The sequence below is a fragment of the Quercus robur genome, chromosome 2 (assembly GCF_932294415.1).
Source record: "Quercus robur chromosome 2, dhQueRobu3.1, whole genome shotgun sequence".
NCBI lineage: Eukaryota > Viridiplantae > Streptophyta > Magnoliopsida > Fagales > Fagaceae > Quercus > Quercus robur.
This window is the reverse complement of record NC_065535.1, coordinates 4,328,860-4,346,112: the sequence shown is the minus strand read 5'-3', so window position 1 is coordinate 4,346,112 and position 17,253 is coordinate 4,328,860. Positions and strand designations below refer to the sequence as shown.

Here is a 17,253-nt window from a genome sequence, read left to right as displayed (position 1 = left end):
AAAATCATCAGTGAAATATTGGCAAGAACTTAACACTAGTTCTTGAATAAGTTCATTCATGGGAGAATTTTTCTTATAAGACAGATTATCAACATCAATTTCAAATTTTGAAGCAAATTTGAATTTTACTTTCTGTCTAAAAGGATCAGTAGTAATTCCATCATGTTCAACAAGAAAAGGATATAAAGCATTTATAAATGGCAGACCAAGAATCACTTTATCAGTCATATTTTTAACAAGAACAGAAGGAATCTTGAAATAGACATTATCATGGCACACATGAGCATTATTCAATTTATACTTAATTTTCATCTGAGAACCATTAGCAAAAACCAATCATTCAGTAGATTTTTCAAAATATTTTGAAGGAATCAGTATTTCTTGGATATAGTTCATATCCGCACCAGAATCAATCATAGCAATAACAGTGAAATGATAATCAGGAGAAACAACAATTTTAACTTTTGTAAACCATTTTGGAGGAAGAATTTTATTAACAAAAGCAAGTTGAGGATTAGTGAAAGTATCAGGAATACCTTTATCAGAAAGAAGAGCCTGTTGACTGGATTCATCTCCATCTTGGTGCTCATCATGTTCACTATCAGATTTATCAGATTGTTGTTTATCAAGGTTTTTATCAACTTTTAACATTATTAGCTCTTGTTTAAGATTATTGTTATCATTTTTAATATACTTAAAATCATGTTTTAATTCGTTTATTTCTTGTTTAACAATATTAATTTCATATTGTAAATCATTAACAGTTAATTCTTTGGATTTCTTTTTATTAAATCTTTCCAAAGTTTCTTCAAAGCTTATAGTTGATTTTAGTTTTTTATCAGTTTCATCTTTTACCAAATTTTTCTTGAACTTATCTAAATATTCTTTTTGTAATTCAGGATGTTGAATTTGATTTATCAGTTGAATTATTAATTTTCATTTTCTTCACTTTTAGTGAGGGTTTTAACGGATTTAATAACATTGCAACAAGAATCTTTACAACCAAGTTTAATATTAGGAGAATTAGAAGAATCATCAACAGATTGATAACAAGAATCAGAAGAAGAAAAATCATCTTCCAAAGAATCAGACAAGTTGTTTGATTCAAGGATTCTGAATAATTCTTCTTGCACATTATCATCAATATTTAACATGTTGAACTTGTTTTTTAACTTGCCTGGTTTTTCTTTACAATCTTTACTAAAGTGTCCAGGTTTACCACAGTTAAAGCATTTACCTTTACCTGATCTTTGTTTAACATATTTTTTAGAAACATTTTTCTTTTTAGCATAGAAATCATTAGGTTTAACAAAGTTATTTCTGTATTTTTTATATTTTTTATGGCTCTTATCATGTTTTTTACTTTTTTGCCTGGAAGGAGCAATAGGAGGCAAACCATATTGTTCACAGAAATTTCCCATTTCATATTTAGCTTTCCTTTTATTCCTTAATTGGTGTTTTAACAATTTTTCATCATTACACATATTGATACCAAATTTTTTAATAGTACTGAAAATATCACCATAGGTTAAATTATCATAATCAATAGAATTATTTTTACCCATTAACTCTTGTTTTACCTTATGAGTAAAGATAGGAGGCAAACCGTCAATAAACTTTTCTTTCCAATAAGGCTTATGACAATCTTTCCGGAGCATCACTTTGGAAGTAAAAACATCTTGATACCATCTGTAATCAGACATAGTAGGACAACTCAAATTATTTAAATAGTTAGAAACACGAGATGAAATATTGGATGGAGTACCAACAAAATGTTTGAGAATAGTATAGATCAACGTATTAACACCATCAGGAATACCACGACCAATACTTTCATCAAAAATAGGCAAACCTTCATCATTCTTTTTAACAGCATGTTTAATAGACTCTCTGGATTCTTCAGTGATGTATGAATCCCACCATCCACGAAGAGTACCAGAAAAACCAGTAACAAATAAATTAACAATTTCAGGTTGATCAAGATCATGGTTATTTTGATAAGCAATACCAACCATAGACATATGACTCATTTTGTTAATGATTTCTTGTTCAAACAAACCATCAATATTCCATTCATAAAGCTTATCAGCAGAGACAGAAAATTGTGTTTGAAAAGATCTCTCTTCAAACTGCATATCAGGAGGAGTGGGTTTTGAATACCAGTTTTTAGTAAAAGATATGGGTTTGGAGTTCCAAAAAATCTTTTAATTTCTGGTAAATCATCATCAAAGATTCTTTTTGCAGAAACAGAAGAAACAGTATCAAAATCTGTATTTTCTTCAGAAACAATTTCGTTTTTGGAAATAGTTCGAGTAGTTGGAGTACTTGTAGAAGTACCTTCAGTTTTAACTTTTAAATTAGAAAGCATTTTTTCAACAATTTCAAAAGTCTTGGACTGAGAAGTTTTAAACATAACTTTTTCTCTTTGACTAGGTAAATCAATCAAAGGTTTCTCAGTTTTAACAGAAACAGATTTTTCAGAAACAGGTTTTTCAACAATTTTTTCTTCAATACGGTCAAGCTGTTGACCAATAATATGCAAAGATTGATTAGTAAAATTGTTTTGTTCAATAAGACTAACAATGGGAGTTTGGTCATCAGCAATTTTGTTATATATATATAAAACTAAAATCACAACAGTATGATTAATCAAAAATAAATTTACAGTCTTTGAACCCTAGAAACAAAACCAAACAGCAAACAACATGAGTGAACCTTAAAAAAAAAAAAAAAAACACTAAAACTAAAAGCAAAATCAAACACAAACATGAAAGTTTGACACAACATGGTGAGCTGAAAACAAAATAAAAAATAATCCTTAAAAGAAAATCAAACAAAAAAGAAAAAAAAATTGTGAACTCAAAACAAATATAAATAGTATGAGAAAATACTCAGAACTATTTAAGCCTTCGAGATTTATTCCTTTACTAGGCTGAAGCTGAATCTTTTAAATTACTCCTGATATTACAAGAAAATAACCAAAAAAAAAAAAAAATTAGAATCAACAAGAAACATTAGTGAGCATAAAATAAAACTAAAACAAAGTAGGGATTAGGGTTACCAAAGACAGAACTACATAGTGGCAGAGCCACGGTGGAGAACAGAGATGAAAAGGAGATTGACTGTCTTAGCCTCTTAGATATTAGGAATTTCGTGAGACCATGAGAGGAAGGTCTTTCTTTGTGAGAGACTGAGACTGAGAATCAGAGATGAGTCTTGAGAGTGAGACTGAGAGCTTGTGTTCTTAAATAGGGGAAGGTTAGGTCGGAGCCTAAGATTAAGAATTTGAGAGGGAACAACTACTTTTTGTTCGGTGGGATTAGGGTATAGAAAAAAAATTATGTGGCTGAGTGCAAAAGAGAAGAGAAAAATGGTTGGTGGGAGCCTGAAAATCTAAGATTGAGAGGGAAACACTACTAATTGTTCGACGAGATTAGGGTTTGGAAGAAACATTATGATTATGTGGCTAACTGAGAGCAAAAAAAGAAGAGAAAAATGGTTGGGTGAGAGTCTGAGATTGAGAGGGAAAAACTAATGTTTGTTCGGCGGGATTAGGGTTTGGAAGAGAAATGAAGGTAGCTAAAAGCTATCTAGCTAATGAGTAATGAATGATTGAGTTCTTCTGAGTCTGAGAGGCGAGAGAGTTTGAGACTTGAGAGGAGCAGAGTCTAAAGAATAAAGAGGAAAAATGAGAGCAGCTGAGTAGAGGAGAAAAGACTCGTGTGGCTGAGATCAAAAGAGAAAAAAAAAAAAAAAAATCTTGCACAAACTGACTCCATCATTGACAGGCATCCTTTTTTTTTTTTTTTTTTTAATATTTTTTTTTCAAAAAACGCAAGTGGCATGGCTGTAACACACTAACCCATTCGGCCACAACATTCTTTTTATTTTTTTAATATATTTTTTTTCAAACAATGCAAGTGGGAGACACTGAGTTACTTAAACAAGACCACTCAAAGTTTCAGAGTACCATTCCTCTTGACACACACATAGCCTCACACATGTTAACTTCTTCTTTTATTTAAAATTTTCTTTTGATAAGGACGAGTGGACGTCAACCTCCTCTTTTTTTTTTTTTCTTTTTTAATTCTGACACTAAAACGACGCTGTTTTGAACTTGATAGTAAAATTTTAAAATGGTTCCAAAATGGCGTCGTTGTGAATCAGATTTAAAAAAAAAAATGCAACGGCGTCGTTCTAATTTAAATGGTTCCTTCTTCTTCCTTTAGTTCTCTTAGTTTCACGCCAAACTGCAACCGGTACTCTCTCTCTCTCCTTCTCAACTGATGAATGATTATATATTATATATGCATAACTTAAATATATATATATATATATATCGGTTCGGTTCGGTTTCTCTTCGATTTGCAGATCTTGCTGACGACCACCGCACCGGCTGACTTCGGTAACAGAAAAAGCCTACCGATCATCACACCGGGAACCTTCGGTGGAGCTATCAGCGATCGGATCGGCGCGGTTTCGGGCGGTTTTGTCGGCGCCGGTGAATTCTTGAACAGGCCTAGTTCACTCTATGTTAATCGCTCTTAAAGGTCGGTCAAATTGAGCCAACCTGACCCATTTTCTTTTGGCATGTAGGTTTGTTGGCTTCTTGGCTTCTTTATCAACCTAGCGTTTCATATTGCCCAGTCTTAAGCATTGTCTTTGCCTAATTTAGGTAAGGAGAAAGTTTATTTCTAAATTGATTTAGAGGAATTTTGGTAGTTGAAAAAGATCATCTATGTGTAGTTTTGGTCACAAATCATTTTTAATGAATTATGTGAATTATTTAAATAATACATGTGGGTAGTTTTAAGAATTGTCATCTAATTGGGATAGGCTTTCGAGTAACTGGAAAAGCCTAATGGGCTCATTGGCTTCCTTATTAACCTAGCCTTTCATATTGCCTGGTCCCGACTCCCAAGCATTATCTTGGCCTAATTTTGGTAAGGTAAAAGTTTAGTTCCAAACTGATTTGGAGGAATTTTTCTTTAACCCATTATATGGCAGTTGAAAAAATCATCTATGTTAGTTCCTTCATCATTTTATTCAATCAAACACTACCATGAAATTAATCATGCATATTATTTTATATTTGTGGTTTAATTTTAGTTAGATATTATTGTTCTAGTTGTAGTTGGAATTAGGGTAAATCCTTAAATCGATTTGGGGATTTTTTGTTATAGATGTATTTTTTTTCCCATTGATTATTAAAGGGTGGAATTGAGGACCCAAATTGAAGATTTGAATAATCAATTCATCAAAATAGCAACTGGTTAACAAATTACTAGAGATTATAAATTCTAGGGTTAGGGTTTATACTAAAATGGGAGATTTTTTTTTTTGGCCTTTAATACATTAAATTGAATTCTCAAGAATGTTATTCTAAAAAAAATTAAAAAAAAAAAAAAAAACCTCAAGAATGTAATATTAAGGGTTCCAATTAAAGTTTTAAACTTCCAATAATGTATCACTTGTTATAATTTGATAGGCCAAAAATGTATTGACCCCTTGTGATAAATTAATTGATTAATTAGCCAAGTTTATTAATTAACATACAAAACGCGTGGCAACACAAACAAATCACCAATTAAACTAAATACAACAAAAAATAAATTGACACGGTGATTTGTTTACAAATGGGAAAAACCTACACAACAAAAATCCCACCTAGTGATTTTAAAGTCACCACTCCCGAGAATCCACTATTATCAAAACAAGCGGTTACAAGTAAAGGAATCTCAGTACCTTATACCAATCTACAGTTGAATCCTTACCCCAATACCGAATTGGACTTGTTTTGTAGTAACAATCTCTCCTTTTCAATGCACGGCTCTCAGTACGTGACTAACCAATTGCGTGAATCTCAGTACATGACTTAATCACCAACTTGAGAAGAATGTTGGCTGCAAAGTTCTTCAATTCATCATACGATGAAAATCAAGAAGCTCCTTCAAACACAACAACTTCTTTAAGAAAAAGATGAACTAGGGCAAATTCTGTCTTTGGTCACAATTTTGCATGAACAAGACTTTACTTCACACTTGTGCAACTGTGCAACCTTTTACGGCCCTTAAAATAATCCTTATATATGTTTAGGGTTGTGAGAAAAAAAAACCTAAACACATACTCACAGATTGGATGAAAAACAATTCTGAAAAATCGAGTTTCATAAACCTCGATAGATAGCCATCTATCGAGCTAGTTGTTGAGTCATGAGTTTCAGCAGCTTTTAAATCTCAATAGATGCTAGCTGTCGAGCTTTAAAATCCAGTACTTTCTCACTTGTTTCTTGAACAGACTTGCATGGCTTTAACACTTGAACTTGAAACCTTATTTTTTGAAGTATTAAACACATTCTAGATCTACCCAACTACAAGTAAAGTGCGTTTTATCAAATGATTAGCCAATTAGATAAAATATTGACATATGTTCATAACATTGAATCACATATGTCCTAACATAATTCTTGTTCTTGTTACTTATATATTGAAAAAACGAGTTGGAGATCTATATTTTTTCAATAAATTCATATTTAGAATAGGTAGACGTGGCAAAACGGGCAGTTCAGGTCGGGTCAATCAAGTTTGCGGGTCGCGGGTCAAAACGGGTCATTTTTAAACGGGTCAATCGGGTTGCGGGTCAATTGGGTCGTGGGTTGAGTCGGGTTGAGTTGACCCATATTTTTCAAACAATTTTTTTTTTTTTTTTAAATAAATGCAATCTATCAATTGTTTATGAGTTTCTTAACTGTGATTAGATTCTCACTAGTGATATTGTTACCAACTATTACTAAACACTTGACTTGATACCCAAATTTGGTGCAACTCTTGTTCCAGCTTTCTAGAAACTAATCTTGGTATAATCTTCGATCTATTTAAAGTAGGAAGAGAAAATGAAGGTGACAAGTAAAGAATGATAAACTATAATGGAGTACATAACATATTAAGTATAGGAGAATAAGTAAATATTTTATAAAAATTACACCTCAATCTCAATCTACTCAACGTTGGTAGACATGGCAAAACGGGCGGGTCGGGTTGAGTTCGGGTTGGGTCAATCGAGTCGCGGGTCAAAACGGGTCACGGGTCATTGGTCAAAACGGGTCATTTTTAAACGGGTCAATCGGGTTACGGGTCAAACAGGTCGGGTCAAACGGGCCTGACCCGTTTTGCCATGTCTAAGAATAGGTACTCTAAACTCAAACTTGTGGACCGAATATACCAAGATAATCGAAAGGTAGACCTAGTGGACCGAATATGACCGAAATAGAACGAATGGACTGAAATGGATAGAATAGACCTAAGTAGACTGAAATGGACTGGAATAGAACAATGTGGACCAAATAGACTGAAATGGACCGAACTAGACCAAATAAACTGAAATGCTATAAATGTTACACTTCAACTTTTAGATTGATTATATATATATATATATATATATTCTTTTATCTTGCATAATGATTATAATTATGTTGTGGCTTATTTTAAGTACATTTAATCCTACTTGTGATGTGATGTATATGCGGTGTAGTAAAAGATGCAGCGGTGGTGGTGGTGGTGGTGGTTAGGGAAGTTTTACATCCCACAGGACATGGAATATTGCTCTTGCCTATGGTGCCCAGGACATCGTGCTGTTAATCATATCTTGAATCTGACTCTTATTATGATTCATAGTGTTGGATGCAAACTCTGTGCAATTTGGTTCACTTGATAAGTTACTCTTTTCTTCATAGGCACGAGTAAGGAACATTTCGTGACAATTCTAACTCATATTTATTTGGTCAGAATGTTCCTTACTCGTGCCTATTTTTGTTTGTTCAGAATATTCATTTTCAAACCTGTCTATTAATATGTGCGGACTGAGAGTCTTAAAACACGTAAATCAGGTTTTATTTAATTTGATTGGGATCCAAAATTGGTGGAGCCAGAAAGCTTGGAAATTTTTTTAGGCCATAATTTATAGATTTGAGACTTGAGGGGATGTTGTTTCATTGGATTAAGATATGGACTTTATTTATATATGAAATGTGAACCGTGTGCGAAACTGTCATGCATCCCACTAAGCCATGAGTCATTGCTATTGCCTCTTGGAGACCAGAACCTTTGTTTATTGAACAACTTGAAGGTTGTTTTAACATAAAAAGAAGTATAATGTTATGGAGGAGAGATGTTCTCTTGCCAGGAATGCATAGTTTGCAACTTTGAAAGTGCAATTGAAAGAAGGTATAGAGGAAACATACAGGAAAAATGGCATGATAAATGATGCCAAATAAGGTAAGACCAAACTTTCATCAAAACAGAAAATTTTAGCAGTTTATTATTATTATTATTATTTTTAAATAACGACTCTATTTGTATTTCTTGAAATAGTTTTTTAAATTTCTTTAAACTTTAATCATAGAATTTCACTTAGACTAATAGCAAACTATGTTAATAATTTCACTTAGACTAATAGTTCGGGCTAGTGACATGGCAACTCGGATTAGTGACATGTTAGGTCAACAAGACAACAAGGCCGCAAAAAGCCCCATCGTTGAGCCTCGACAAATAGAGTCATCTCTTTCTCCATATGGAAGTTCTTTCTCCATATGGAAGTTCAGTGTACCATTGAACTAAGGGGGTGAATTAAATGGGATAATCACCAAAGCAGGTATGAAAAAAATAACCTTAGAATTACATCTTTTTTCTCCTCTCTACATAAAGTCTCTTAAAATTTTATATTTGAGGGGAAAAGTCTCTTTACTGACTTAAGTATTGGCGAATTTCCCTCCTACCCAATGCGACTAGACTCCCTCCTTATAATATGTCATATGACAAAAGCACATCAGACGATATATAATGCTTACTTTAAGTTACACTAATGTAAACACAACGTGTGACACCACGTTTATTATTAATGTAATAAATTGTTGTAAATGATTACAATATAAAATAAAAAATTATTTATAAATTTCTAAAGCTTTTGGTGTTAAGATTTTTAATTGGGCAGTATTTTAAATTTCTTGAAAACTTTTGGCTATAGAGTTTCACTTTTTTTTTTTTAGTAAACAGTAATACTTATTAGAATATACAAGAAAATAATAATACTAGTATTTTAAACCGGGTCTATAATACATTACATAATCAAAGTACAACTACAAAAAGACCTAATTTCTGTAATTGTCCACATAAAATTGAGTGAAAAAATTAAGAGAGTGTCCATTTGGCACAACTGCAATGAGTGGAATGCAACTTTTTCTAGTCTTTATTTGGTTATTAGTACTCACTCAAAAATAATAAATAAATTTATTCCAAAAATTTTAAATAAATTAAGTATTGAAATGTCATTAGTCATAGGATTGTCCACGGGTCGGTCTAGGTTGGTTTTGGCCTCAACCCGATTAGGTCGGATGGAACAAAAACACACCCGCAACCGACTGCCGACCACCACAGATCGAGTTGGCCGGGCTCAGGGGAGTGAATGGTCGGTTCAGTTGAGTCCGATGATGAGTGATGGCAGGCAGAGGAGAAGTTCTATCTTCACCGATCTGAGTTGAAGGCGCTGGATCTAATGGAATATCGTCGGATTTGAGTAGATCAGAGCCTAATTTAGCCAAATTTAAGGAGATCTGAGTCAGATCTAACCAAATATTGTCGGATTTTAGCAAATTTGACGAAGAAGGAGAGTAGATCTTGGCCGGATTTGAGTGAATCTGAGCAAATGCCACCGAATCGAAATTGAGGAACACCAGAAAGTTGCTGGATCTAGGTAATTTTGGCTTCTATTTTTTAGCATTTGTCAGTTGGATCGGGTGGCTCAAGTTTTTGAGACCAAAACCCGCCACTCGACTTGTCGGAATTGGGTTTCAGAGGTTAGGACCTGTCATCGACCGTCGAAAGTGACGAATTTGGCCATGATGGGTCGAGTTCGATTGGTTTGGTCGGTTTGGCGGGGTCTTCGGGTTGCTTGGATAGCCCTAATCAGTCATGTGTGAATTTGCATTGTATTCAATTATATAAGAAAATAAATAAATTTACTTGCCACAATAAAAATTTATAGGCAAAAATTCAAAACTGACTTTTTAACTTTCAGCTTTTTTCATTTCAGTCTTTTAACTTTTAGTTTTGTCATTTCAGTCCTCTAACTAGAGCTCAGTTAGAGGCTACCGTTAAAGGTACTGAAATGATGTCATTTTGCCGTCATTCCCCTTGCCTGAAATCAAAAACAGTACTGTATGATTCCAAAAACCATAGGATTTGTTCCTTCACTTTCTTTCTTTCTTTCTTTCTTTTTTTTTTTTTTTTTTTTTCCTCTCTTGGAACCTGATTGGGGATTAGGATTTTAGGGTTTCTTTGTTGATTTTCGATTCCGCCATTGAAGGCAAAGAAAATCAAATCCATCACAGTTCAACACAGCTACAAATCTCAATGGGGAAGAACAAGTTCCCAATGCCAAAAGCAATCATGAATCGAATCAAAGCAAAGGGGCTCCAGAAGCTCTGATGGTATCGCCAGATGTGTCAGAAGCAATGTCGCGACAAGAACGGTTTCAAATGCCACTGTATGAGCGAGAGCCACCAGCGTCAGATGGAGGTTTTCGGCCAAAACCCAACCCGAATCGTCGAAGGATACTCCGAAGAATTCAAACGCACTTTCTTGGACCACATGAAGTGTAGCCACCGGTTCAGTCGCATCACCGCCACCGTCATTCACAACAAGTACATAAACTATTGTATATATAGGTATATACAAGAATAGGTTGTAATAATGATGGTTGAGTTTGGAGAATATGGTTTCATAAAGTGAAAATTCAAGTCCTAGAATTTTCTAAGTGAAAATTTGAAATCTAAATTTTCTGGAATTTTCTAGAATTTTCTGCAGAATTTTCTAGTGACTATTCAGAAAGGTTGAAGAGGTTTCAATCTTTGATAACCATATTATGAAAAAATAACTAACTCTCCATACGTGCCTTTTCATAAAACATAACCCTATGAGTATAAATAGAGGCTTATGTTCTCTTGAAAAACTAACTTCACAAAATCAAAAGTTGGAGAGAAACACAAGAAATCATGTGGTGATTCTCCAGAATTGCTATCTGTAGAACCCAACATCTTGGTTGTATCCTGGAAACAAATTTGCGATATCCCTTTAGTAACAAAAGTGTGGGGGCAAATATTGTCTGAGGAAAACGATATAGTGCCTCCACCACGTCCACATGAACTCGACGTCGTCATTCCCCTTCACTTCTTTGTTTTTATTTCAAGGGAAGGGGGACATGTTTTCTTTTCTTTTTTTTCAGATTTTTTTTTTTTAATTCTGAAATTTATAAAAAAAATAAAAAAGAATAAGAAGGCAAAACGACGTCATTTCAGAACCCTTAATGGCAGCCCCTAACTAAGCTCTAATGGAATCTTGCATTGATAAAAATTAAAAATTACAGAACTGAAATGACAAAACTGAAAGTTAAAAGACTAAAATGAAAAATGCTGAAAGTGAAAGGGTTAATTTTGAATTTTTGACAAATTTATACTATGTGCCGACGCAACCTCCACGTTTAATGACATGTAATTGCCTTTATCCGTTTACCAATGAACTAATAAAGGCTTTTAGGCAACTCTACAGCCAATAATTCCTTGTGAGGATTCTGTCTGCAAAATGAGGAACACATTAAGATGAATGAGCTCTTACTTGGATGGTTTTGCCTGGTGATTCTGCCATCAAATCCTTTAATATTTGCAGAGATGATAATCCCTCAATGGTGACTTTTTACTTTTTGCTCTTTCTTCACTTTCTCTTTTGCTTTGTTTAAAAGTCATTTTAACTGTTAGGAGGGGATGGGGGGTCATTATTTCCTAATTGACTTACTTTGCTAATCCATGGACATCTTTTTGTCATACATCTTATCTGGTTTTAGTGGTGCATTTTGTTTGTTCCTAAACAACTTGGACGGCATTAATTGTTACTGCATTGGGTACAGGTATAGAATATTAAGGCATTGAATAAGTTCCTTTTCAATTTCAGCCATTCATATCTCCATAACCATGGTTTGGTTTTCTTTAATTTCATCATTACTCACATATGACAAAAATCGAAACCTATACCTGAAACACCAGTGCTTCACCATTATATTAGGACAAATATGGAATCTTGTTTTTGTTGTGAGTCTTGTGACCCATTTTTCTTTTGCATTTTTGCATAATTAAGAATCCTTTTCCTTTTGGTTTTATCGTTTTAATGATATGCTCCTTGATTTATGGCAATTATCAATCAAATTATGAGACCGACTTCTTTCTCAACTACTACCAATACAAGGGCCGAATGGAGCATTTTAATTGTATATATTATTTTTATCAAGATTATTGGTAATGGGATGATTGTTAATTATTTAGATGATTACTCTTTCTATTTTTTATTCCATACTTGATGATGAAAGATAAGAATTAAGTAACCAACTATGGTGGGCTATAGTTGAATTGCTCTTTTGAAATCTGAGTTGGCATGGATGCATCATATCCAATGACTAGGACCCCAGTATGTTTTTTAGTAAAATAAAGATTAAGTATATTTTATTTGTAAGAATTTGTATGCAGAAAACTTCCACTTTCTTTCCTAGTTTTATTTAGTCTCTGGAAGTTCCTTTTCTAATAATTAGAGTGCTTCCATCCTGAAACAAAAAATCAGTTCATTCCAACTTAGATAGATGGAGACTGCCACTGCCACAATAAAGAAAAATCAGAACAAGTACATAGGTTGAATAAAAAATATTTGATCCAAACAAGTATTAATATAAAAAGAGAAAGAGGGGGTAGAGGGAGAGAAAGGAAAGAAAGAAAAGTTAGACTCTCTGTGTTTGAATGTCTATGGACAATGGATCCTTCCAATAATGTTGCATAAAAAAACACATGTTAAGCCCTTGCTTTAGTAAAGTTATCACTACAGGTTAAATCGGATAGTTATAAATAAACCCAAGTCACTAATTTAAACCTTTAAATAGCCTTATTGTTAACAAGATGACGCAGCTATACATGTCATAGTTTTATCCACTTCTCACTCAACTTGGCTTGTCTAACCAGAGTTCATCTCTAAAAAGACAAATCTCTTATATGGAATATATTTTGTTGATGTTTTATTTAAGAGATAAAGTGGACTCGATTCAAATCTCTAATTCATTGAAATGTTAATTGTTGATATTTTCTCGACTCATCCTAAATGCCCCTTTTTACTTCATGTTACAATTGCTTTATTTTCTACTCAAGGGTTTTGAACTTTGATAATTAGGCAGTCTATTATAAAACTAAATAGCGTATCAAAGTGTTGCGTTATTTAAAACCGATGTATCACTTTAAATTTAAATAAATAAAATCTTAACAACGAAATGGAGAGGATCTCGTGGGATAAACTATGACAAAGGAGCATAAATTAAATCTTAATTACAAACTTTACCAGTTTAACTAATTGAGAATTTGGAACTGCCTACATGATATTCACTCATTGACTTATAATCCAGGTGATTTTTATTATTTTTGAGAAGAACCTGAGTGATTAGTACCTCTGTTGCAAGCCATACTTTCTCACATTACCTGAGACCAACAATAAAGGTAATATAGCATTTGATTATGGTCAGTGAGACAAATAACTACCAGCACATACAACAAAAAGATTTCATGTTCCTCTGTTTTTCAACATCTCACTTCTTTTTCACTTTTTAACAGCCTCCCTCTTTGCCGGCTTGGCGGTATTCCAAATGGTCTCATTGTCCCCTCATCAAACCCAACTGTCAGACAACAAAATAGGAAAGAAAAAAACAACATGAAAAGCCCCCAATTCGAATTTGACATTTTAGATTCTAGAATTGCTTATATATGAAACAAAAATACCCCTCTTGTCCCTCTTACCTTCGAAACTAAAAATGAATCAAAAAACGCGTATTTTAAATGAGGCAAGTCTGTCGGTTCAAGTATCACATCAAAAAGAATTAGACCCAATAAAAAGTCTTCTATTGTATTGAAAAACATTAATCCCACATCTCTTCAAACACAAGATTGCTATATCTTCTTTGCCATTGACACCTTTATCGTTTTCTCACACCACGCTCTCCTGCCTTTCTTGAATCGGTCCTAGTCCACGCCTGCCTGTCTCTTAAACTTTTCATTCCCACGAAAATTCTCCAAATTCCTCTCTTCTTATCTAATCCAAACTAGTACCATTCAAAGCCTAAGAGAAGGAACAAAAAAGAGAAAAAAAAAATTGGAGGAGCTAAAGTTGAGAGATGCTTGGATGGATACAAGTTACAGTGGTGGCTTTGTCCATCGTAGTTCTTACTTCCCTTCTTGTTCTTTTGGTTTGGAGGTGGTGTCGTTGCAGACAACGTAAAGAAGTTGTAGAAACGTTAGGCGTTCCGAGTTTTCGAGCAACTGGGATTGGGAATAATGTTTCAAGAGCTAGTGTTCATCATCAACCTGATAATTCAGAAGCTAGAAGAAGAGGGAATCATGTTTTTCAACGTGGGGTTTCGGTGAAACCTTTGTTCAGTTGGGGTGATAATCCATCACTCATTACCGATGCTGTTGAGAATGGATGGTCTCAATTTGCTTTCATGGACAACAACACATCAACAAGATCAACATCACTGCTGGGTTTATGCGCTGTTGGTGATCAAAGGAATGAAACTGAGGCTGAAATAAGCTGGGAAGTTTGTCCAGGATCAGTGGAATACATGCAAAAGATAAGGTTCAATTCAGGGTTAAAGAGAGTGAGTCTAAGCCAACCTTCCACAACTGCTACAACTGTAATTAGAACAGCTTTGCCTTTACCAGGTCCTTCTTTGGGAAATAATATTGCTTTTCCTCAAGAAGCTTATTTTGAAATCACAATTTTGTTTTCTCATGGCGATGACAAAGAATCGGTAGGCAAGGCTAAAGAAGGTGAGAAGACTAAACTTATACAAGAGAATTTGAATGGAAAAGCTAATTATTCAGAATCTTTAGTCCATGTTACAAGCAGTAGTCATAGAGTTAACAAGTTTGAAGAGTTGAAGGTTGACATTGAAGAAAGTGGTAAAGGTGGCGAAGCAGTGAAGCTGTCTTTGGGGCTCACTGCAGGAGGCTCTCTTCCATCAAAACTTCCAGGCAGCTATCCAGGAAGCATTGGATTCAACTCCAATGGTTCTGTCTATCTTGAAGGTAAATTCTACTTTCTTGGTCTATGTTTGGTATTAAAGTACAGTAACAGAAATATAAGAAATATATAATTTTACTATTATACCATTCATCTTTTATTTGTCTTTTTTCATAATAGAATAAAATCTATATTTTTGCATTCATTTCATTAAAGGAATGAGTATTCCTCCCACTGTTTAGAAAAGCCCTTAAAAGGGAATTGAAGTAAATGAACGTTCCTTTCTAACCATTCCATTTTTTCCTACTTAATTCTAACAGAAAAATAAATAAAATTTTCTTGAAAATCCCTTTCAATTCATTTCATTCCTTTGTCCCCTCCCAAACAAGCCTAGTTTGTTGAACTTGCAGTTACAATATTTCAGAAAGCATACAACCAGGTTTTTGGGAATGTTCATGGATAGTGAACATAATAGCAATTCACTATTAGCGATTAATTTGTTATCACACTGCATTAGAAATGGGAAAGTGGCCACCCACCAAGGAATACCCTAGACCTAAAATGCCAACAAAAAGAAAGGTCCACTATATGACATGGTCACATGATCATAAATTATATGAAATGGAATAATTGATGCTGCTTTTTCTAATCTTTGACCCACCTTATCGTGCCAACATTTTTCGTGTATATGAAGTAGTTTTTGAGCTGCTGACCCAAAAAAGAAGGTTCCATTCATATTATTGCTATATTATTTTCTTGCCTAAATTTCTGAAATTAACAGTAATTTTCTTGTTTCTTTAGTCGCTTTGCTATCTGACTTTTCTTTTAAAGAATACTTTAATAAGTTTAGTCAGTAATAGATTATCAATTGTCTCAGAAGCTTGAGCCGTCAGGAAAGAGTGAATTTAATCATTTAATTATTATTCTAACAGTTTCCTTTTTCAGGAATCAAACTTGTGTTCGAATCCGAAGAAGCAGAATGGGGAAGAACAGATAAGGTGATTGGTTGTGGGTTTCATCCTAAGCAGAAGAAGGTGTTTTTCACAGTAGATTCAGAGCTGGTCCATGTAGTCCATTGCAAGTCTGAGGAATTTGGGACTCCATTATATCCAATTCTAGCAGCAAACACTGACATTTTGGTTCTGGTTAATATGGGCCAAAGTGTCTTCAAATATGGGCCTGCAAATGCACAGAGGACACCAAATCCTTGCTTCATTCAACCTCCTCTAAATTCTCCAGCTAGTGGCATAGACTATGAAGATAGCACAGATCTTTTCTCAATGAAATTTGACTCAAATTACTTTAATTCATACACAATCAGAGGCAGTCAAAATGGAACTAGTAGACATACAAAAGATTCTGACCATGAGGGTGAAGTTGAACTTTTTGAGATTGTCTTAGAAGAAAGTGGAAGACCCTCAGATGCAATGCAGTGACAAGAAGACACATTGGGTTTTGGTGCATTAGATTATAGATGCATTGATTTTGTTAGTCACATGGGTTTGCAGAATATATATGAGTTCCAGAGAGATTCAAAAATCAACTTAAGTTGGAGTTTGACATTTTGCTGTTCATCGTCAAATAAGATCTTATGCAACCTCAAGTGGCCTCAAGTGGCTTGCTCATTTCCAGAGAGATTGCAGATAAATAACACAGCTTCATAGACTGCGGACACTTTTGTTTTGTTATTTTCTGTATTCAACTCGTTTTATACATTTTTTTTTCCCTACAATTCTTTTCTTGTGAATATCAAGATACTATTGTTTATTCAAGTTGTAATTTTTGCCTTATCACCAATTTGCTAATTGAAAAGAGATAGTGATTGTATTGATGGTGTAGTGATATACAAGTACTTTTATGAGTTTAGGTCCCTCTTCAATTCATTGGTTAACTTGTTAGGAAGATAACACCTTGAGATGACTCTACTTGAGGTCACTTAACCTAAAAACACTTATAAGTTTAGGTCCAATTATGTTAAATTAGTTCCTCAACTTATTTATCATATGGGGCTTCCACTCACAAGTGTATACCCAACACTTCCCTGATTTTTTTTTTTTTTCTTCTTTTGGTGTCTAGTCTCTTTGGATCCATAGGAACCATATTACCTTTCAACACTATGAGATTGATCAAAACCTTCATTCTCAGTGTTTCAGAAATG

General features: G+C 33.9%; 1 protein-coding gene across 1 annotated transcript; it reads left to right on the top strand.

The window, feature by feature from the left end:
• Positions 1-13,882: 13,882 nt before the first annotated feature.
• LOC126710281 (uncharacterized) lies at positions 13,883-16,933 on the top strand. The gene is made up of 2 exons (XM_050410672.1): positions 13,883-15,160; positions 16,041-16,933. Exons 1-2 carry the CDS (start codon positions 14,248-14,250, stop codon positions 16,529-16,531), a joined length of 1,404 nt encoding a protein of 467 aa, XP_050266629.1. The 5' UTR covers positions 13,883-14,247; the 3' UTR covers positions 16,532-16,933.
• The last annotated feature ends 320 nt before the right edge of the window (positions 16,934-17,253 follow it).